The following is an 18,482-nucleotide window of genomic DNA, read 5'->3' on the forward strand; positions in this document are numbered from 1 at the left end:
TGGACACAGGACTCAACCTGTCAGGAGGATGTATGGCCCATTACAAAATCTGAGGAGTCTATTCCAGACACTCACCAGACCTCTGATCCTACATGGATATTGGGACAATAAAACTCTCACACCACTAATCAAAGCTAATTAAGGATTCCCTTTCTAAGCTCAGTGTTTGTTTGTTTAAATGTCTTTTATTATGCCATCCCTCTGCTCTGTGCATATATTTGTGTTTCTTCAGATATTTTGTCATACCATGCCTGATGAAGGGACCTGAGATGTCTCGAAAGCTTGCTTTGTAACATCACTTTATTTTATATTAGTTAGCCATTAAAAGGTATCACAAGATTATAATTTTGTTCCTCTCACTAAGAACATTCAATAATTTATATGTATCAATGAAACGCAGTAAAACCAGAAAGCACACAGACATTGTGTGAAAGCAGAATTGGTCTTCACACACCCATAATGGTCATATGAAAGTCATTCCAGCCTTGAATTGCACTTTCCCCTCTGCCCCTTAATAAGTTAATACAAGTTTTCAATGAATATAAAGAAAATAAAAATTATGGCTCTTGGAATGCAACAATGAAAAAAGGTCTCGTGGGAGAACAGCTCAGGTAAATATTTCTGTTCATGTGTGCAAGACATTACCATATGAGTATTTTTTGCATACACACGTCAAAATTGACGTTTTCCAGATGTAGTACAGGTCCTCTTACCTCACGTTTACAGTTACCCGGCATTACCGCACTATTATTTCACAGGAAGTTTAGTCTATAAATGTTAGATTCCCATCTACCACAGCCATTGTGTGCCACATCTAATGTCATTTTCATAAAGTAGTCCCAGAAGTGAAGATCTAAGCGGTGATGGGCTTGGTTCACTTAAATACTGTGCTCTCTGATTATCAGTAATGGGGGGTTTCTGACTGGACTCCCTACAGAGCCCTTCACTTACATGGAGTCAAGAGTCACACAGACTGGCCTCCGTTCTGGCGGCATTCATCTTTTTCAAATGCACCCCCGTCCACCATCTCACTTTCATCGGTATCTGCATCCTCAGGATCCAAATACTTGTGAAAACAATGATGGCTCAGTGTACTATCACCTCCTTCTTCCATCTCTGTGCTGTGTTACTTTGAGCACAACAGGCACTATGACGTCACCACATTGCATCAGCTGTCTCTCAGTACACAGTACAGATCAGAGCAGCGGGGAAACAGGCTGAGGAGAGTAGATTATGTAGCCGCTGTGACTGCAAATCAGAGTAGATTACATCCCACTGTGACCGCAAATCACCTGAGTGATGTCACCACTGATCGCAAGGCTCATTCATTCTCTGCCTGAACCCCACAGTGGGCGGTCATATTCTGAGTGAATTCGGTGTGAATTCAGGTGTAGCAGAGCTGGAATCTTCGTAGGACCTCGTGAGGATTATTGTCAGACCTGCAGGGGTGTTCGAAGGTTAATAAAGTGGTGAAAGAGGATAACTTTTTTGTCTTTTATTTCAAATAAGCACAAAACTCCAAAAAAATTCTTTATTTCTTTCTACTTACAAATTAGAAATACATGCCTCCCATTACTAAGCTATGGCTTAGTGGCAGCCAACATTAACCCCCTTATTACCGCCAATTACCACGGCACAAGGGCAATTGGGAAGAGGCGGGTAAAGCGCAGCTGCAGGCTGCTATTTTTAGGATGTGGGCGGCCCTATAAGCATGGGTCTCTACAGCCTGAGAATACCAGCCCCCAGCTGTCAGGCTTTATCATGGGTGGGTATCAAAATTGGGGAGGACCGCATGCTGTTTTTTGAAATTATTTCATGCAATAAAGTGCAAATTAATTATTTGAAAATCATACATTGTGACTTTCTGAACTTTTGGGGGATTCTGTATGTCATAGTCCAAGTGTACTTATGATAAAAATTACAGACCTCTCCATACTTTGTAGGTGAGAAAGCTTGCAAAATTGGAAGTGGATCAAATACTTATTTTCTTATTTTCCCCACTGTGAGACCATACGCTGCAAACGGCATCAAATTGGTCTGCAAGGCTGTCATCCCACAAGGAAGCCTCTTGTAAAGAAAATGCACAAAAAAGCCCACAGTTTGCTGAAGACAAACAGATTCAGGACATGGATTACTGGAACCATGTTCTCTGGTCTGCTGAGACCAAGATACACTTATTTAGTTCAGATGATGTCAAGAGTGTGGTGGCAATCAGAGGAGTACAAAGAAAAGTGTCTTTCCTACAGTCAATCATAGTGGTGGGAGCGTCATGGTTTGCGGTTGCAGGAATGCTGCCGACTGTGGGGAGCTACAGTTCATTGAAGGAACAATCAACACCAACATGTACGGTGACATAATGCAGCAGCGCATGATTCTCTCCCTTCGGAAACTGGGCCGCATAGCAGTATTCCAACATGATGATGACCTCAAACACACCTCCAAGACGACCACTGCCTTAACTAAACAAACTGAGGGTAAAGGTGCTGGAGTGGCCAAGCATGTCTCCAGACGAAAACTCTATTAAGCATCTTTCGGGCATCCTCAAACAGAAGGTGTTGGAGCTCTCCAATATCTACCAGTTCCACGATATCATGGAGAATAGAAGAGGATTGCAGTGGCTCCTGTGAAGTTCTAGTACACTCCATGCCCAAGAGAGTTAAGGCAGTGCTTGAAAAATAATGATGGCCACATAATATATTTTCTATGTTGAGCACAATTTGGCTATTTTCACTTAGGGGTGTACTCACTTTTGTTTCCAGCAGCAAAGACATTGATGGCTGTGTGTTGAGTTATTAGAGGGCACCAAATTTACACTTTTACACAAGCTGCATTGTATCAAAGTGTCATATCTTCAGTATTGTACCATCAAAAGATAAAATATTTACAAAAATGTGAGGGGTGTACTCACTTTTGTTATATACTGGAAGTAGAGGGCCCCAATGATTGCTATTTGGGCCGTATGGGCTCTGTAGTGTGTCAGTTTTTAAAAAAGGAGAAAAAGTTTTGCATGACGCACTTTTCTTCTGTTCTAAACAGTAACACCAGATGTACCCCATAATAATCAGTGTGTCCCCTCTGCATCAGTTATGCCGAGGATCAGTTTAGGGCATGAATTCTGTAGGTCTGTTCTTAAAACAGAAAAAACAGATGTGAACAGAGCCTAAGGCTATGTGCCCACGGTAGAATGTTGCTGCGGATTTTTCTGCATGAAAATCCGCGGCTTTCCCGCAAAATCCGCACCTTTTCAAAGGTGCGGATTTACCACGGGATTGCCGTGGATTTTGGTGCGGATTTTTTTTTTTCCCCAATTCTGAAGCCAAAATCCGGATCAAAATCCGCAACAATAATTGACATGTTGCAGATTTTTCTGGATCAAAATCCGCACCAAATCCGCCGCGGAAAAATCCGCAGCATGGGCACAGCATTTCCAAAAAGCCATAGAAATGGCTGGGAAGTGCCGCTGCTGCAGATTTTGGGGAAATCCGTGGCTTTTCCGTGAGAAATCCGCGGCAAAATCCGCGCATTTTCGCAGCGTGGACACATAGCCTTAAAGGTGAGTTACATGTGTCTAATATGTGAGCAGTGTGTGTGTTGTATGCATCTAATGCATGAGTGGTGTGTGCTATGTGTCTAATAGGTGTGCGGTGCGAGTCTAATATGGGAGCGATATGTATACTGTGTCTAGTATGCAGTGGCTGGGGCCCAGATGTCTTGGCTTTATAGGGCCCAGAAATTCCTGCTGACTGCCCTGCCCATGATAATCCCCAGTCACTGTCAAGAAAGCTATAAAATAGCACAATCAGTATCGCTGCTTATTGTCATGGCTTCTTCATGCACATGAAGCTGTCCGTGCTCTGCGTTGGTGACTGAACACTTGGCATTGCTGTGTAAATAGGTGCACAATCTCCAGTTCAGTGGCTTGAATGTTTTCGGTCTCCTAGCCAAGACGGCTCTTCAGGACAGCTCCGTATAGGTATAGCGTGGAGCACTTCATATAAGAATATACACTTTGGGCTCAAAAAAAGGAAGTAGTTTAACAACAAAATGTTAATAGGAAACCAACAATGCTTTGGGTTTCTACACTCACAGGAAGTGGCTTCTCATTTTAAGCAACTATTGAGATAAGACACAGAAGTCTATAGCGAGTATATAGATTGTCATAGCTATGTAATCTACTGGGTGATCTGCCAGGCACAACGTGGGAACTGTAACAACAGAACAGGAAACCACGGACAGAAGACCCCGCAGCATGTACACTACTTTGGTGAGGAGGTCACAATCTCCTAAACTGTGTAATCTGCCTCTAGAAGGGGCTCAGTGAAAGGTTTTCTTCTTAAAGGGGCTGGGACTCCTGCTTCTTCATTCTAGCAAGAGCCGCAGACACCTATTAGTCAGCCATTTAAAGCACATCCAAGCGATATGTGAGCAATAGTGATGAGCGAGCCCTACCATGCTCTGTACTCGTAACAAGGGGTTTGACGCTCGGACGGGCTCAACTCGTGTACCGTGTATAATGGTAGCCAACGGGGGAACTTGAGCATTTTTCAGGAATGTCTTCCATTATACTAGGTACAGGAGTCGAACCCAGGAGAGCGTCAAACTCCTTGTTACAAGTGCCGTGCACCAGAGCATGTAGAGCTCGCTCATCACTAGTAACAGTGTAGCTGATAACTAGATGATTATTATGTGCCTAATTTCTGAGACCAGATCAGTCCAAAAAATGGGGCTCTGTATTGTACAGTTTGAATGGACTGATAGCCGTGCACATGTACCACTGCTCCTTTCATTGGCTATGGGTTTGCTGGAGATAGCTGAGAATTGTAGTCAACAATCTCACAGACAATGCAGGCAGCGTTACCTTCCATGCGGTCCAATCACTCCATTCAGAAAGTACACTCAAGAGTCCCATTCTGTGGATCAGTAGCAGGTCCAGACATAGGACCCCCACCGATCAGCTGGCTTCCATGTTGGCTTTTCAGCGCTAGGGTCCCGAGTTCAAATCCCACGAAGGACAACATCTGCAAGGAGTCTGTATGTTCTCCCCGTGTTTGCCTGGATTTCCTCCAGGTTCTTCGGTTTCCTCAGAGTCCAAAGACAAACTGATAGATTATATATACAAACGTAATTCTCTATCTATATATGCGCGCGCGCACACACACACACACACACACACACACACACACACACACACAATAATGTTATAAACATCATCAATAGAATGGTAAAAACTTAAGAATTACTGAAGCAGGTTATTTCGATGATTGATACCGTTCACACAAAAAAAATTCTAGCGATTATACAATCTGTATGTACACCCGTATACAGGAATTAAAAAAATAACTCCCACACAAATTAAAAAAAAAAAAAAAAGAAAATACTATGACTTATTAAATGCAACAAGACAAAATGAAACAGAAACCTAGCCGGTCACTATGACCAAACAGTACGGGTCATTAAGAGGTTAAAGACGTGCCGGGAACCTCTCTGTTCCTCCTCCATCCATTCCTCCAGTATTTGGAGCTCCCTTATAATCCATGTAGATAATTGGCTCCTGACTACTTTTCCTACTGTCTGCAATAAGGAAATGATCCAGTAATGAAATCACTTAATCAAGAGAGTCGCTTTATAATTAATAAAATATAGAACGCATGAGACAAAACTTGAAATACATTTGCTGGATGATCCTCACAAAAGCTGAAAGGCGACAACAATGGGGCATCCTTCACCTCCAAACAAAGGAGCTTGTCCAACCGTTCCCTGTCCTCTAATTACAACATCAGCAGTAGAAATCAGCTAATTCTATTAATGAGGCTGTAGGACGCTCGCTTGTTCTGCTGGAAAGATTTCACAAAGATTATTAAAAGCCATATCTAACATATTCAAGTAGAGCTGGCAGCCTTTTGTTCAGCCCCTCCAGCAGCCATGCAGAATGACAATGAGTGCAGGCTTCGCTCCTTGTGCTGGTATTTAGGGAGTACGGCGGGGCCTTATCTTCTGCTCCTCCCTCCACTATGGGAAGGGGAATACAGTAAGCGTGCTCGTCCTTTGTGTGACAGCTCGCGCACAATTACACTAACGATGATGGGGTTACTTCAGCCGCCGTGCACACACCATTGTCACAAGATGTAATTGGCATAAGCCTAAACGGTGGAAAGTGGTACTGCAAACAGCCAGCATTCTAGCGGGGATCAGGGACTTCTAAAAAGACAAAGGAACCGCCATCAGATAACTCTTTATGAAGGTCTGTGTGAGGGTCTATGGACTACTTTCCCTTCCAGTACAGTTGTTGTAAGAAATTGTATTATTTCAGCTTACGGCAATTAAAAGTGTATTAGCAATTAGCTAAATCCAGGATTAGCGGCCATGAACCCTATGAGCTTTCACGTCTAAGCTTCTAGTGTTCACGTATTTCAGGGTATACAGCTCACATGAAGTTTATTCGCCCCTCCAGTGATACGATCTTACGTCAGGCACCTTCTACAAAGCCGTGACAAAACCTTCAGCTTGGAAAGTGTCCATTAGGTTACACAGCTCCTCCTAGCTCGCATTAGACAAAAGTCGCCAAGGCATTAAAAGAAAACGCAATGAAGAAACAGAGCCTTTCAGTGGCACTGGAAGGAACCAAGCTCTTTCTTTACCACACACTCGCTGAATGCCGCTCTACACAATAAAAGTAATTGCACAAAAGGACATCTGCTCTGGTAACAAGCCACAGTGCCCAAATCTGCTACCTGAAACAATGCCGGAGACTCGCAGAAACCACTACTCAGCACGGGGCCAATGGCAATGACATACAAATGACAGAACTGAGTATCTTAATGTGTGCACTAGGCAAACAGATAGCTAGTCACTAAACAGGTCCCACTCCACCCCGCCATAATCTTATCTGGCAGCGTGGTGCTGCAGCCTGCCAGGGCTGGGCTGGCGTCACGTGGTCCCAGCTCAGGTAACACACCAAGGGCAACATTCATTTGCCATAGGGTCTGGTATGTGCATATGATAAAGGCGTGATATATCACTTTATTACGTATGTGTGTGGAAAAATGCAATTCTTGTAAGCAGTTCCAACCTGTTGGTCTGCATTTCCTGCCTACAGGGGCTTAGACTTACTCATATCAAACCTATACTGTGCAGAACATTCACAAATAAACCAAAATGCTGCATAAAAGCCGATTAACAGGGGCCAATGCCAATAATAAGAAGCCAGTGATGGCTCACCAGATAGATTAGCGCTCGCTACCAGAAGCTTACTCTGCTCCTACCACTGAGAGCCCATGTACACTCCTTTGTACCATGGCCATACACCTTAGGTCTGAGTTATAAGCAATTTAATAATTATCGACTACTAGAACGGTTTCCTTTAAAAACCTGAGAGACTTGAGTTTCTCCAAGTTGTCTACAGCAGGACACAAATATCAGATGAATGGAGAGAGAGGGTCTGCACGTTCACCATATTCACAGAATATAGGCTGCAAAAAGTTACATCTGTAATCTGCAGACAGCACTTGGAAGCTATTTGCAGGGAATCAGAAGTTGATGCAGGGAAACCTAACACCTGCCCTAGCCCCCCCTAAACACCCACCATGTACACATAGCAACCTTTTTCTGCTTTCTAACAGGCCGCTTTATGTGGTTTGTTGAACGTGAAATATAAAATTGACTTTGAAGAAGCAATCACACTTGAAAACTAGTGATTGACGAGTTGGGTGGTGTTCATTACCTCCCTCTAATCATGTAAGCATGCCCCTAGGCACTTAAGCGACATGATTTGCAAGAACAAATAATGTGCATGCGTGTGATGTTTTCCCTCTCTGGGAATGAATACATCTCCAGCTTCAATGGCGCACCTCGCAGGGCCAGAGGCAGCAGTAATGCCGGACTCGGGTAGTCGTAAAGGAGCTCCACATTTATAATCCAAAAAAAAAAAAAACGATGTAAATATTATTATTATTGGACGGATAAGGGGTCTGTAAGACCGTTACTACATTTACGGATAGTAAATGTGGAGATACTCCACGCCGTCCTAGTGCAGCCTAACTGCCGCCTCCGTGGACACGTGCAGCGCTCCGAGGACATACACCCATTGCGCATTCCCACAGAAGGGAAAACATCGCGAGAATGCGCAATATTTGCAAAGAACTATTGGTGACATCACTCTTAAATCATGCAGCGTAAGTGCACAGGAGCGTTATTACAAGATTAGATGGGGGATTAGTCCGGAGTAATCAACGCCATAGAGTGAGTGCAGCTTCAAAGTTAATTCTATATTAATTCAGCAATCACTAAGCCACATAAAGGGGCCGTTAAGAATGAAGGAAAAGGTTGTCATACATTCATGTTGGCAGTTTAGGGGGGATACGGAAGCTGTCAGGTTTTTATTAACTTAATTGTTGAAGGTCATAAATGGAACCATTTTGGGGTATTATTTCAGAGAACTAATTGTCATGCCGCCATGTGCAATTTAAAAAAAAAAAAAAACAACAACTTGTCACCCAGTCAAAAGTGGACAATTTTTACTCTTATTTTATTTTCGCGTCTCTACTGAGTATTCTGTTACAGTGCCTTGCGAAAGTATTTGGCCCCCTTGAATTTTTCAACCATTTCAGGCTTCAAACATAAAAGATAAAAACGTTAATGTTATGGTGAAGAATCAACAAGTGGGACACAATTGTGACATTGAACGAAATTTATTGCTTATTTTAAAATGCTTTAAAAAATAACTGAAAATTGGGGTGTGTAATATTATTCATCCCCTTTACTTTCAGTGCAGCAAACTCACTCCAGAAGTTCATTGAGGATCTCTGAATGATCCAATGTTGTCCTAAATGACTGATGATAAATAGAATCCACCTGTGTGTAATCTAGTCTCCATATAAATGCACCTGCTCTGTGATAGTCTGTGTTCTGTTTAAAGCATAGATAGCATCATGAAGACCAAGGAACACAACAGGCAGGTCCGTGATACTGTTGTGCAGAGGTTTAAAGCCAGATTTGGTTACAAAACTTTAAACATCCCAAGAAGCACTGTGCAAGTGATCATACTGAAATGGAAGGAGTTTCTTGCCTTGCTGATGAAAATCACAGCGCCGCCCATAATCTCGCGCATGCGCCGTGCCCCTCTCGCGGGACTGTGCAATGTGCACAGTGTGACCGCTGGTGACGTGTTGCACAGGCGTGAGATTATGGGTGGCGCTGTGATTTTCATCAGCAAGTACCCGCCCATAATCTCGTGCTCGCGCTTTCACCGCCGCATCCACCGTTCTGCGCAAGCGCTGGCCAGCTTACCTCACGTCACCTCTTTGAAACTGCGTGATGGGGACGGCCTAAAGCGACAGGAGGACACTAGAGAGCCCACCCCCGTGTACCATTATCAAGATTTGAATACAAAAAAGGTACCACTTTATAAAGTCTTTATTTTGGTCAGAAAGGGGGCACAAGATAAACAGGAACCTTGCTAGAATGCAACCCAGGAGCTGCAGAGGGGGAATCTTTTAGGTTTAGTGCAAAATTTCTGATGACAGGTTCCCTTTAAGGTGTCTCTAAAGTAAGGATAAGATGTGAAGTATTTTAATACCTGCCTGGTATAGTAAACAGCTACCAATAGAAATACACTAGATTAGACAGGAACAATTCTTTTCCCGCTGCCCTGGTTCAGCGTCCTGTCAGGTCCTCCAAGGAAGGAGCATGTCTACCCGACATGCTGGGTGCCTTTGCCTTACCAAGACCCTTACTGTAAAGACGCGGTGCACATCACGACATTGGGTGAGGCCTACAGATTAGGCCTCATCCAGTGCCATAACATTGTGGGGCGCAGGATGCCAGGCACAGATATGAAGTACGGCAGCCACATAGGACGAGACCAGTGAAAATCAAATCAATCATTTCTAATTGTAAACATCTCCAGCAGTACAGAAGCAAACCTTCATTTTAAATAGCTGTGAGCAAACGTATAGGCAAAGTATAGTATTACATGAGGTCTTCACAGCGCAAGTCCAGAGACGCTGACTGCCAACAACTCTGAAGACAAACACGTCTGCAAGTGATTAATGCGATACTGCTTGTTAGAGATGGCATTTGACCTTGTTATCATTTTGCTCACATTATGCAATTTATATACGAATGTTTATAACAAAGAAAGCTTCAAAATATTTAGGCTATGTGCCCACGCTGCGGAAATTGCGCGGATTTTGCCGCGGATTTCTCGCGGAAAAGCCTCGGATTTTCCGAAAATCTGCAGCAGCGGCACTTCCCAGCCATTTCTATGGCATTTTGGAAATGCTGTGCCCATGCTGCGGATTTTTCCGCGGCGGATTTGGTGCGGATTTTGATCTGGAAAAATCTGCAACATGTCAATTATTGTTGCGGATTTTGATCCGGATTTTGGCCTCAGAATGGGGAAAAAAAAAAATCCGCACCAAAATCCGCGGCAATTCCGGGGTAAATCCGCACCTTTGAAAAGGTGCGGATTTTGCAGGAAAGCCGCGGATTTTCATGCAGAAAAATCCGCAGCAACATTCTACCGTGGACACATAGCCTTATGGTCTCTGTTCTATTAAAATACTTCAGTGTTTCAAAATTTTAGTAGAAAAGCTATAGAACAAGCAGAGATGGGGAGGGAGACGGCAAAATGATTCCAACTGGAAAGTAATGTTACTTGTAATGTGAATGGTTAAACAACAGCAGCGAAGTCCCCTCTACCCAGAGCCCAGTTACTGACGTCCATAGGAAGCAGATAAGATCCTAGGGTCCCAATCCATCTTATGCAGAAACTGTATGGAGGGTCTGTCCCCTCACAATGTATAATAGAGCAGAACTGTCTGGCGGAGGTTACTGGAGTCTAACAACGAAAGGTCATCCGAGGTAAGATCCACATGGGGTTTGCACGTCGGCACTCTTTTCTGGGTAGTTTGTTTTTTGTGACAATTATTTTTCCTAGAAACACTGTAAACTATAGAATCATATAGATAAGCAGAGTCAGCACGACTCCAGGTTACAGGACCCCCATACACCGTCTTACAGGCCCTTAAAGGAGTACTCAAGGTTGAAAATTAACCTCGATCCATAGAAAAGCAGGAAACTTTCTGATTATTGGGCGTCCAACCTCTGGGACCTCATGAATTTCAAGAGCAGAGTCTCTGAAGAGCCTCGTATGAGTGGAGAGGAAGTCAATCATGCACTCTGTCTTTTGAATCATTCTTATAGGTGTGACGAAGACCAGCCAAGTGTCGCTCTTGGCCATCTCTGGTAGTCCTATTAAAAATGAATGGAGCACAGGTGCACAAGATCAACCCCGCACTCCATTTGGTATTGTGGGAGTGCCACCAGTCAAGATACCCAGTGATCGAGACGTTAACCTGTGGATAGGGAATAACAAATACCCACTGAAGATAAATGGCTTTCTACTACAAATTAGAATGCAAGCTCCTTTGGGGAGAGTGGCAGAGGACTGCAACCTATACTAAGGAATGTGTTGGCACAAAATAAGTAAAAGGAATACATGGTAACACGGATGGTCTTCTACTGAACATTTCTGCAAAGGTTTGCCTTAGATATATCCATGGCCTACAAAAGAGTACCCTTAGGCTGGTTTCACCCATCCATATTTCCGCACGATGATGTACAGATTGGCTCCGGCTCTCCTGACCTGAATTCGGCATCCTCATAAGCAAATGTGAGGCTGCAGAGCTCAGGACATCTGCGGCTAGTCTGAGCATCACGGCCCGAAACACTAATGTGTGTGAAACAGGCCTTCTAATAAGTTTTCGGCTGCCTCTAACCTATCACAGGTTAATAATAAACCTCATTTGTTTGATTTCATATTCACCACCATTTATGGCTGCATCAGGAAAAGCCTTTCTTGGAATAAGTACTTCAGAGCCATGGGATCCCAGCCAATCTGAGCTTTATATATCTGAACAACCCCTTTAATAGAGAGTAGCAAGTGAACATAATGTTACATAAAGGAACATGCATGTGTCAGGAATATAGGCACGTAAGGGGTTTGTTTGCCCTTTTCAGTGATCGTATTCTGAAGCTGCAGACCTAGTGACTTGGCACAAGCAGTAAGTAAACTATGGGGCACACTAGAAAACATATTACACGGGCTCTCCCAATCCTTCAGCACACCAGATGGCAGCAGAAACTGTTTTATCTAATTGTGCCAGCTGACCTCACTCCTTTTAATAAGAAGCATGCCCACGCCACTACACTATACCCTATATAAACAAACATCAACTAAACATAGCAACTCTATCACTACATCAACTACTATGAAAACATAATTGGCGATCATAGGTGTCAGATCACGTCCCATTACATGACACTGCCACACAATTGCACCCTATTGTTATCCCAACACCGGACCTTGTGTGCCTACAGCCACAGCATCCTCAAAGTTCATTAACACAGCTAGTGGTCATATACTTAGGAAACCCAATACCTGCCATAAAATTACAGCTGGCAGAGAAAAGAAAAAAAGTCTCCACTGATCGCAGAATATAAGGTGATGGCGATGTGTGAAGTGCATTGTTACTGCTCCATCTCACCTGATTGGGTAGCATAAGCTCAGCGTCTTCTGCTTGCCACAGCTCCACCATGCTGGGGACAGGCTCAATCACTAGAGGTGGCACAAACAGGACAAAAGACCCAGGTTATTGGTGTCATCAGTACAAAAGCAAAATAATACAAGGCCTACTCCTGGGTACACCATAAAAGTAAACACCAGGCAACCGGCCACACAATGACGCTCTGGGGACCAGGAGACAAGGCGGTCACACACAGACATCCTAGGGACCAGGAGACAAGCCGGTCATACACTGACATTCTGGGGACCAGGAGACAAGCCGGTCATACACTGACATTCTGGGGACCAGGAGATAAGTCAGCCAGACGTTGATGCTCGAGGGACCAAGAAACAAGCTGGTCACACACGGACACTGGCATCCTGGAGACGAGGAGACAAGCCGGTCACACACGGACACTGGCATCCTGGAGACGAGGAGACAAGCCGGTCACACACGGACACTGGTATCCTGGAGACGAGGAGACAAGCCGGTCACACACGGACACTGGTATCCTGGAGACCAGGAGACAAGCCGTTCCCAGCAATGACACTCTGGGGACCAGGACACAAGCCGGTCACACACAGACATCCTAGGGAACAAGAGACAAGTCAGTCACACACACACTGACATTCTAGGGAACACAAGACAAGCAGGCCATACACTGACATTCTAGGGACCAGGAGATAAGCCGGCCAGACATTAATGCTCTGGGGACCAGGAAACCAGCCAGCCAGACGTTGATGCTCTAGGGAACAAGATACAAGCCGGTCACACAGGGACACTGGCACTCTGGAGACCAGTAGACAAAATGGTCACGAACTGACAACCGGAGGACCAAGAGACAAGCTGGTCAAACAATGACTCTCTGAGGAATTGGAGACCAGCTTGTGGGATGTTGATGCTCTGGGGACCAGGAAACCAGCCGGCCAGGTGTTGATGCTCCAGGGACCAATAGACACGTCGGTCACACACGGACACTAGCATCCTGAAGACCAGGAGAAAAGTCGGACATGCACTGACGCTATGGAGACTAGCCGGTCACACAATGAAGCTCTGGGAACCAGGAGACAAGCCGGTAAAACAATGACGCTCAGGGAACCAGGAGACAAGCTAGTCAGACATTGATGCTCTGGTGACCAGGAGACAAGCCAGTCAGACATTGATGCTCTAGGGACCAGGAGACAAGCCAGTCAGACATTGATGCTCTGGGGACCAGGAGACAAGCCAGTCAGACATTGATGCTCTGGGGACCAGGAGACAAGCCAGTCAGACATTGATGCTCTGGGGACCAGGAGACAAGCAAGTCAGACATTGATGCTCTGGGGACCAGGAGACAAGCAAGTCAGACATTGATGCTCTGGGGACCAGGAGACAAGCAAGTCAGACATTGATGCTCTGGGGACCAGGAGACAAGCAAGTCACACACCAACATTCTGGGGACCAGGAGACAAGCCGGACAGACGTTGATGCTCTGGGAACCAGGAAATAAGTCGGCCCGGCCAGACAACGGTGCATTGGGGACCAGGTGACAAACTGGTCACACACCAACATTCTGGGGACCAGGAGACAAGCCAATCACACACACACACACACACACACACCAACATTCTGGGGACCAGGAGACAAGCCAATCACACACACACACACACACACACCAACATTCTGGGGACCAGGAGACAAGCCAATCACACACACCGACATTCTGGGGACCAGGAGACAAGCCGGTCACACACACTGACATTCTGGGGACCAGGAGACAAGCCGGTCACACACACTGACATTCTGGGGACCAGGAGACAAGCCGGACAGACGTTGATGCTCTGGGAACCAGGAAATAAGTCGGCCCGGCCAGACAACGGTGCATTGGGGACCAGGTGACAAACTGGTCACACACCAACATTCTGGGGACCAGGAGACAAGCCAATCACACACACACACACACACACACACACCAACATTCTGGGGACCAGGAGACAAGCCAATCACACACACACACACACCAACATTCTGGGGACCAGGAGACAAGCCAATCACACACATACACACACACCAACATTCTGGGGACCAGGAGACAAGCCAATCACACACACACCGACATTCTGGGGACCAGGAGACAAGCCGGTCACACACACTGACATTCTGGGGACCAGGAGACAAGCCGGTAACACACACTGACATTCTGGGGACCAGGAGACAAGCCGGACAGACGTTGATGCTCTGGGAACCAGGAAATAAGTCGGCCCGGCCAGACAACGGTGCATTGGGGACCAGGTGACAAACTGGTCACACACCAACATTCTGGGGACCAGGAGACAAGCCAATCACACACACACACACACACACACACCAACATTCTGGGGACCAGGAGACAAGCCAATCACACACACACACACACACCAACATTCTGGGGACCAGGAGACAAGCCAATCACACACACACACACACCAACATTCTGGGGACCAGGAGACAAGCCAATCACACACACACCGACATTCTGGGGACCAGGAGACAAGCCGGTCACACACACTGACATTCTGGGGACCAGGAGACAAGCCGGTCACACACACTGACATTCTGGGGACCAGGAGACAAGCCGGTCACACACACTGACATTCTGGGGACCAGGAGACAAGCCGGTCACACACACTGACATTCTGGGGACCAGGAGACAAGCCGGTCACACACACTGACATTCTGGGGACCAGGAGACAAGCCGGTCACACACACTGACATTCTGGGGACCAGGAGACAAGCCGGTCACACACACTGACATTCTGGGGACCAGGAGACAAGCCGGTCACACACACTGACATTCTGGGGACACGCTGGCTACACACTGACGCTCTAGGGAAGAGGAGACAAAGCCTGTCTTACAAATGGTGTGCACATTGTGCCAGTTGTCAGAGGGGGATAAAGGCTGGCCACATTCTGCAGCATGTGCTGGTGAAGACGATGCAGAATGTCCATCACTACTTGGGTTTTCCTTATTTACAAGGTCTAATCATTCCCATTCTCAGCAGGATTCTTCGGTGTCAGACAAGTAAATATCATGCCCGCATCATATCCCGAGGGCCATCCTCTGCTGGTCTTCAGCGGTGGCCGGGTGACCCATGTGCTAAGGAAGTGATGCTGGGTACACATGGCTACCAGCAGCCAGCACAATATTTACAAGTTTGGATGCCAATCATCAGGATCTCAATATCCAGGCTCAGCCCAGAAGTGCCCACCATCCAGCCCCTGACACACTGGCATCATGCACGCTGCCACGAACAAAGCCGGACTCCAGGCTCCGTGGGTTTGCAGCGAGCAGAGCACAAGCCCCGGCTATCTGCCCAGAACATCCGAGGAAGGAGGCAGGCCCGTATCCTCTCCTCACAGTATCCCGCTCCTTCACCCCAGCAGCAGGGCCCCTCGGCAGCGGGCACCCACACTCTGCGCTCCGCATGAATTCCTCACCTTGTCCCCCTCCTTGTCGGAAGCAGGGCAGCAAGACGTGGAGGAGCCCCAGCATAACATTGACGGCTGTGGCGCTGCAGCAGCGGCTGCCCCGGTGAGGGAGAAGCGGCCCCGCCATGCTGCTGCTCGGGCTCAGTGCTCGCTCGGGTGTCAGCAGCAACAGCGGAGCGGGCGGGCCGCCGTGCACACGTGGGGCGAGGTGTGTGAACGCGGCCGGGGAGGGGAGACGCTGCCGGAGAGCGTGCACCACGGGGCGGCGCTGTCCCTCCCACACAAAGAGAAGCCATGCCAGCCCGAACAATGGGCACGGGGGCTGCAGCAGGCGCCCAGCACAAAGACAATGTGGGCTCTAAGGCTGTGCTGACTCCTCACAGCTCTCCATAGCAATGAATGGGGCACATTTATATAAGTAGACGTGTCTAACAGGTCACAACTGCAGTGCCTACTGCCCCCATGTACAGTGCCAGGAGTGACCCCATAAACAACAGTGCCCAACGTAATATGTCCACCAGCCATAAGTAACAGGTTTGTGCCTGCTCCTCAGCAATAGGTTATGTCTGCCACCCAGGACAAGCTCTCCTGCCACCCATCAGTAATACCTCTATGTCTGCCACCCATCAGTAATACCTCTATGTCTGCCACCCATCAGTATCACTTCTATGTCTGCCACCCATCAGTAATACTCCTGTCTGCCACCCATCAGTAATACCTCTATGTTTGCCACCCATCAGTAATACTTATATGTCTGCCACCCATCAGTAATACTTCTATGTCTGCCACCCATCAGTAATACTTCTATGTCTGCCACCCATCAGTAATACCTCTATGTCTGCCATCCATCAGTAATACTTCTATGTCTGCCACCCATCAGTAATACTTCTATGTCTGCCACCCATCAGTAATACTTCTATGTCTGCCACCCATCAGTAATACTTCTATGTCTGCCACCCATCAGTAATACTTCTATGTCTGCCACCCATCAGTAATACTTCTATGTCTGCCACCCATCAGTAATACTTCTATGTCTGCCACCCATCAGTAATACTTCTATGTCTGCCACCCATCAGTAATACTTCTATGTCTGCCACCCATCAGTAATACGTCTATGTCTGCCACCGATCAGTAATACCTCTATGTCTGCCACCCATCAGTAATACCTCTATGTCTGCCACCCATCAGTAATACCTCTATGTCTGCCACCCATCAGTAATACCTCTATGTCTGCCACCCATCAGTATCACTTCTATGTCTGCCACCCATCAGTAATACTCCTATGTCTGCCACCCATCAGTAATACCTCTATGTTTGCCACCCATCAGTAATACTTATATGTCTGCCACCCATCAGTAATACTTCTATGTCTGCCACCCATCAGTAATACTTCTATGTCTGCCACCCATCAGTAATACCTCTATGTCTGCCACCCATCAGTAATACTTCTATGTCTGCCACCCATCAGTAATACTTCTATGTCTGCCACCCATCAGTAATACTTCTATGTCTGCCACCCATCAGTAATACTTCTATGTCTGCCACCCATCAGTAATACTTCTATGTCTGCCACCCATCAGTAATACCTCTATGTCTGCCACCCATCAGTAATACTTCTATGTCTGCCACCCATCAGTAATACTTCTATGTCTGCCACCCATCAGTAATACTCCTATGTCTGCCACCCATCAGTAATACTTCTATGTCTGCCACCCATCAGTAATACTTCTATGTCTGCCACCCATCAGTATCACTTCTATGTCTGCCACCCATCAGTAATACTTCTATGTCTGCCACCCATCAGTAATATTTCTATGTCTGCCACCCATCAGTAATACATCTATGTCTGCCACCCATCAGTAATACTTCTATGTCTGCCACACATCAGTAATACTTCTATGTCTGCCACCCATCAGTAATACTTCTATGTCTGCCACCCATCAGTAATACTCCTATGTCTGCCACCCATCACTAATACTTCTATGTCTTCCACCCTTCAGTAATACTTCTATGTCTGCCACCCATCAGTAATACCTCTGTAGGGGGTGGGCAGACCCCCTACAAAGGAGCCCGGAAATGTCAGTAATGTTAATAAAAATGTTTTATTATATTGTATTGTATGTATAGTGAGTTAGGGCACCCCTAGTGGCCGGGTGGGACGGCTGTCACAACAGTGGAAAGGAGGAGCCGGCAGGAGAAAGGGGAGGGAAACAGTTGTAGTCGTAGAAAAAGTGGTAGTTGAGTAGGCAGTTGTCTCGGGGACGGGAGTGGAGCAGCAGAGCCGGGGCAGAGTGTGGGAGCTGAAGAACAGGGAAGCCGGAGAGAACAGGAGCGGGCGGATCCTCATAGGGTGAAGCAGTCCGGTGTGAGTATGGGCTGTGGGTAGCCAGAAGTGGGAGCCGGGTGAAGAGGAGTAACCAGGCACATCCCCACTGGAGGGAACGCAAGGACAGGTTTTCCCCAGCTGAAGGA

The 18,482-nt window shown here is 46.5% G+C and overlaps 1 protein-coding gene across 1 annotated transcript in view; it reads right to left on the reverse strand.

Moving 5' to 3' along the window:
• Window positions 1-16,217, reverse strand: part of TMEM131L (transmembrane 131 like) — a 240,091-nt gene extending 223,874 nt beyond the window's left edge. The window contains exons 1-2 of the mRNA XM_075347720.1: window positions 16,020-16,217; window positions 12,546-12,616 (exon numbers count right to left, since the gene is read on the reverse strand). Of these exons, the coding sequence (XP_075203835.1) occupies window positions 12,546-12,616; window positions 16,020-16,137 (189 nt within the window). The 5' untranslated portion in view covers window positions 16,138-16,217. The remainder of the gene's footprint in view (window positions 1-12,545; window positions 12,617-16,019) is intronic.
• Window positions 16,218-18,482: the final 2,265 nt, after the last annotated feature.

This window comes from Anomaloglossus baeobatrachus, chromosome 1, assembly GCF_048569485.1.
Source record: "Anomaloglossus baeobatrachus isolate aAnoBae1 chromosome 1, aAnoBae1.hap1, whole genome shotgun sequence".
Lineage (NCBI taxonomy): Eukaryota > Metazoa > Chordata > Amphibia > Anura > Aromobatidae > Anomaloglossus > Anomaloglossus baeobatrachus.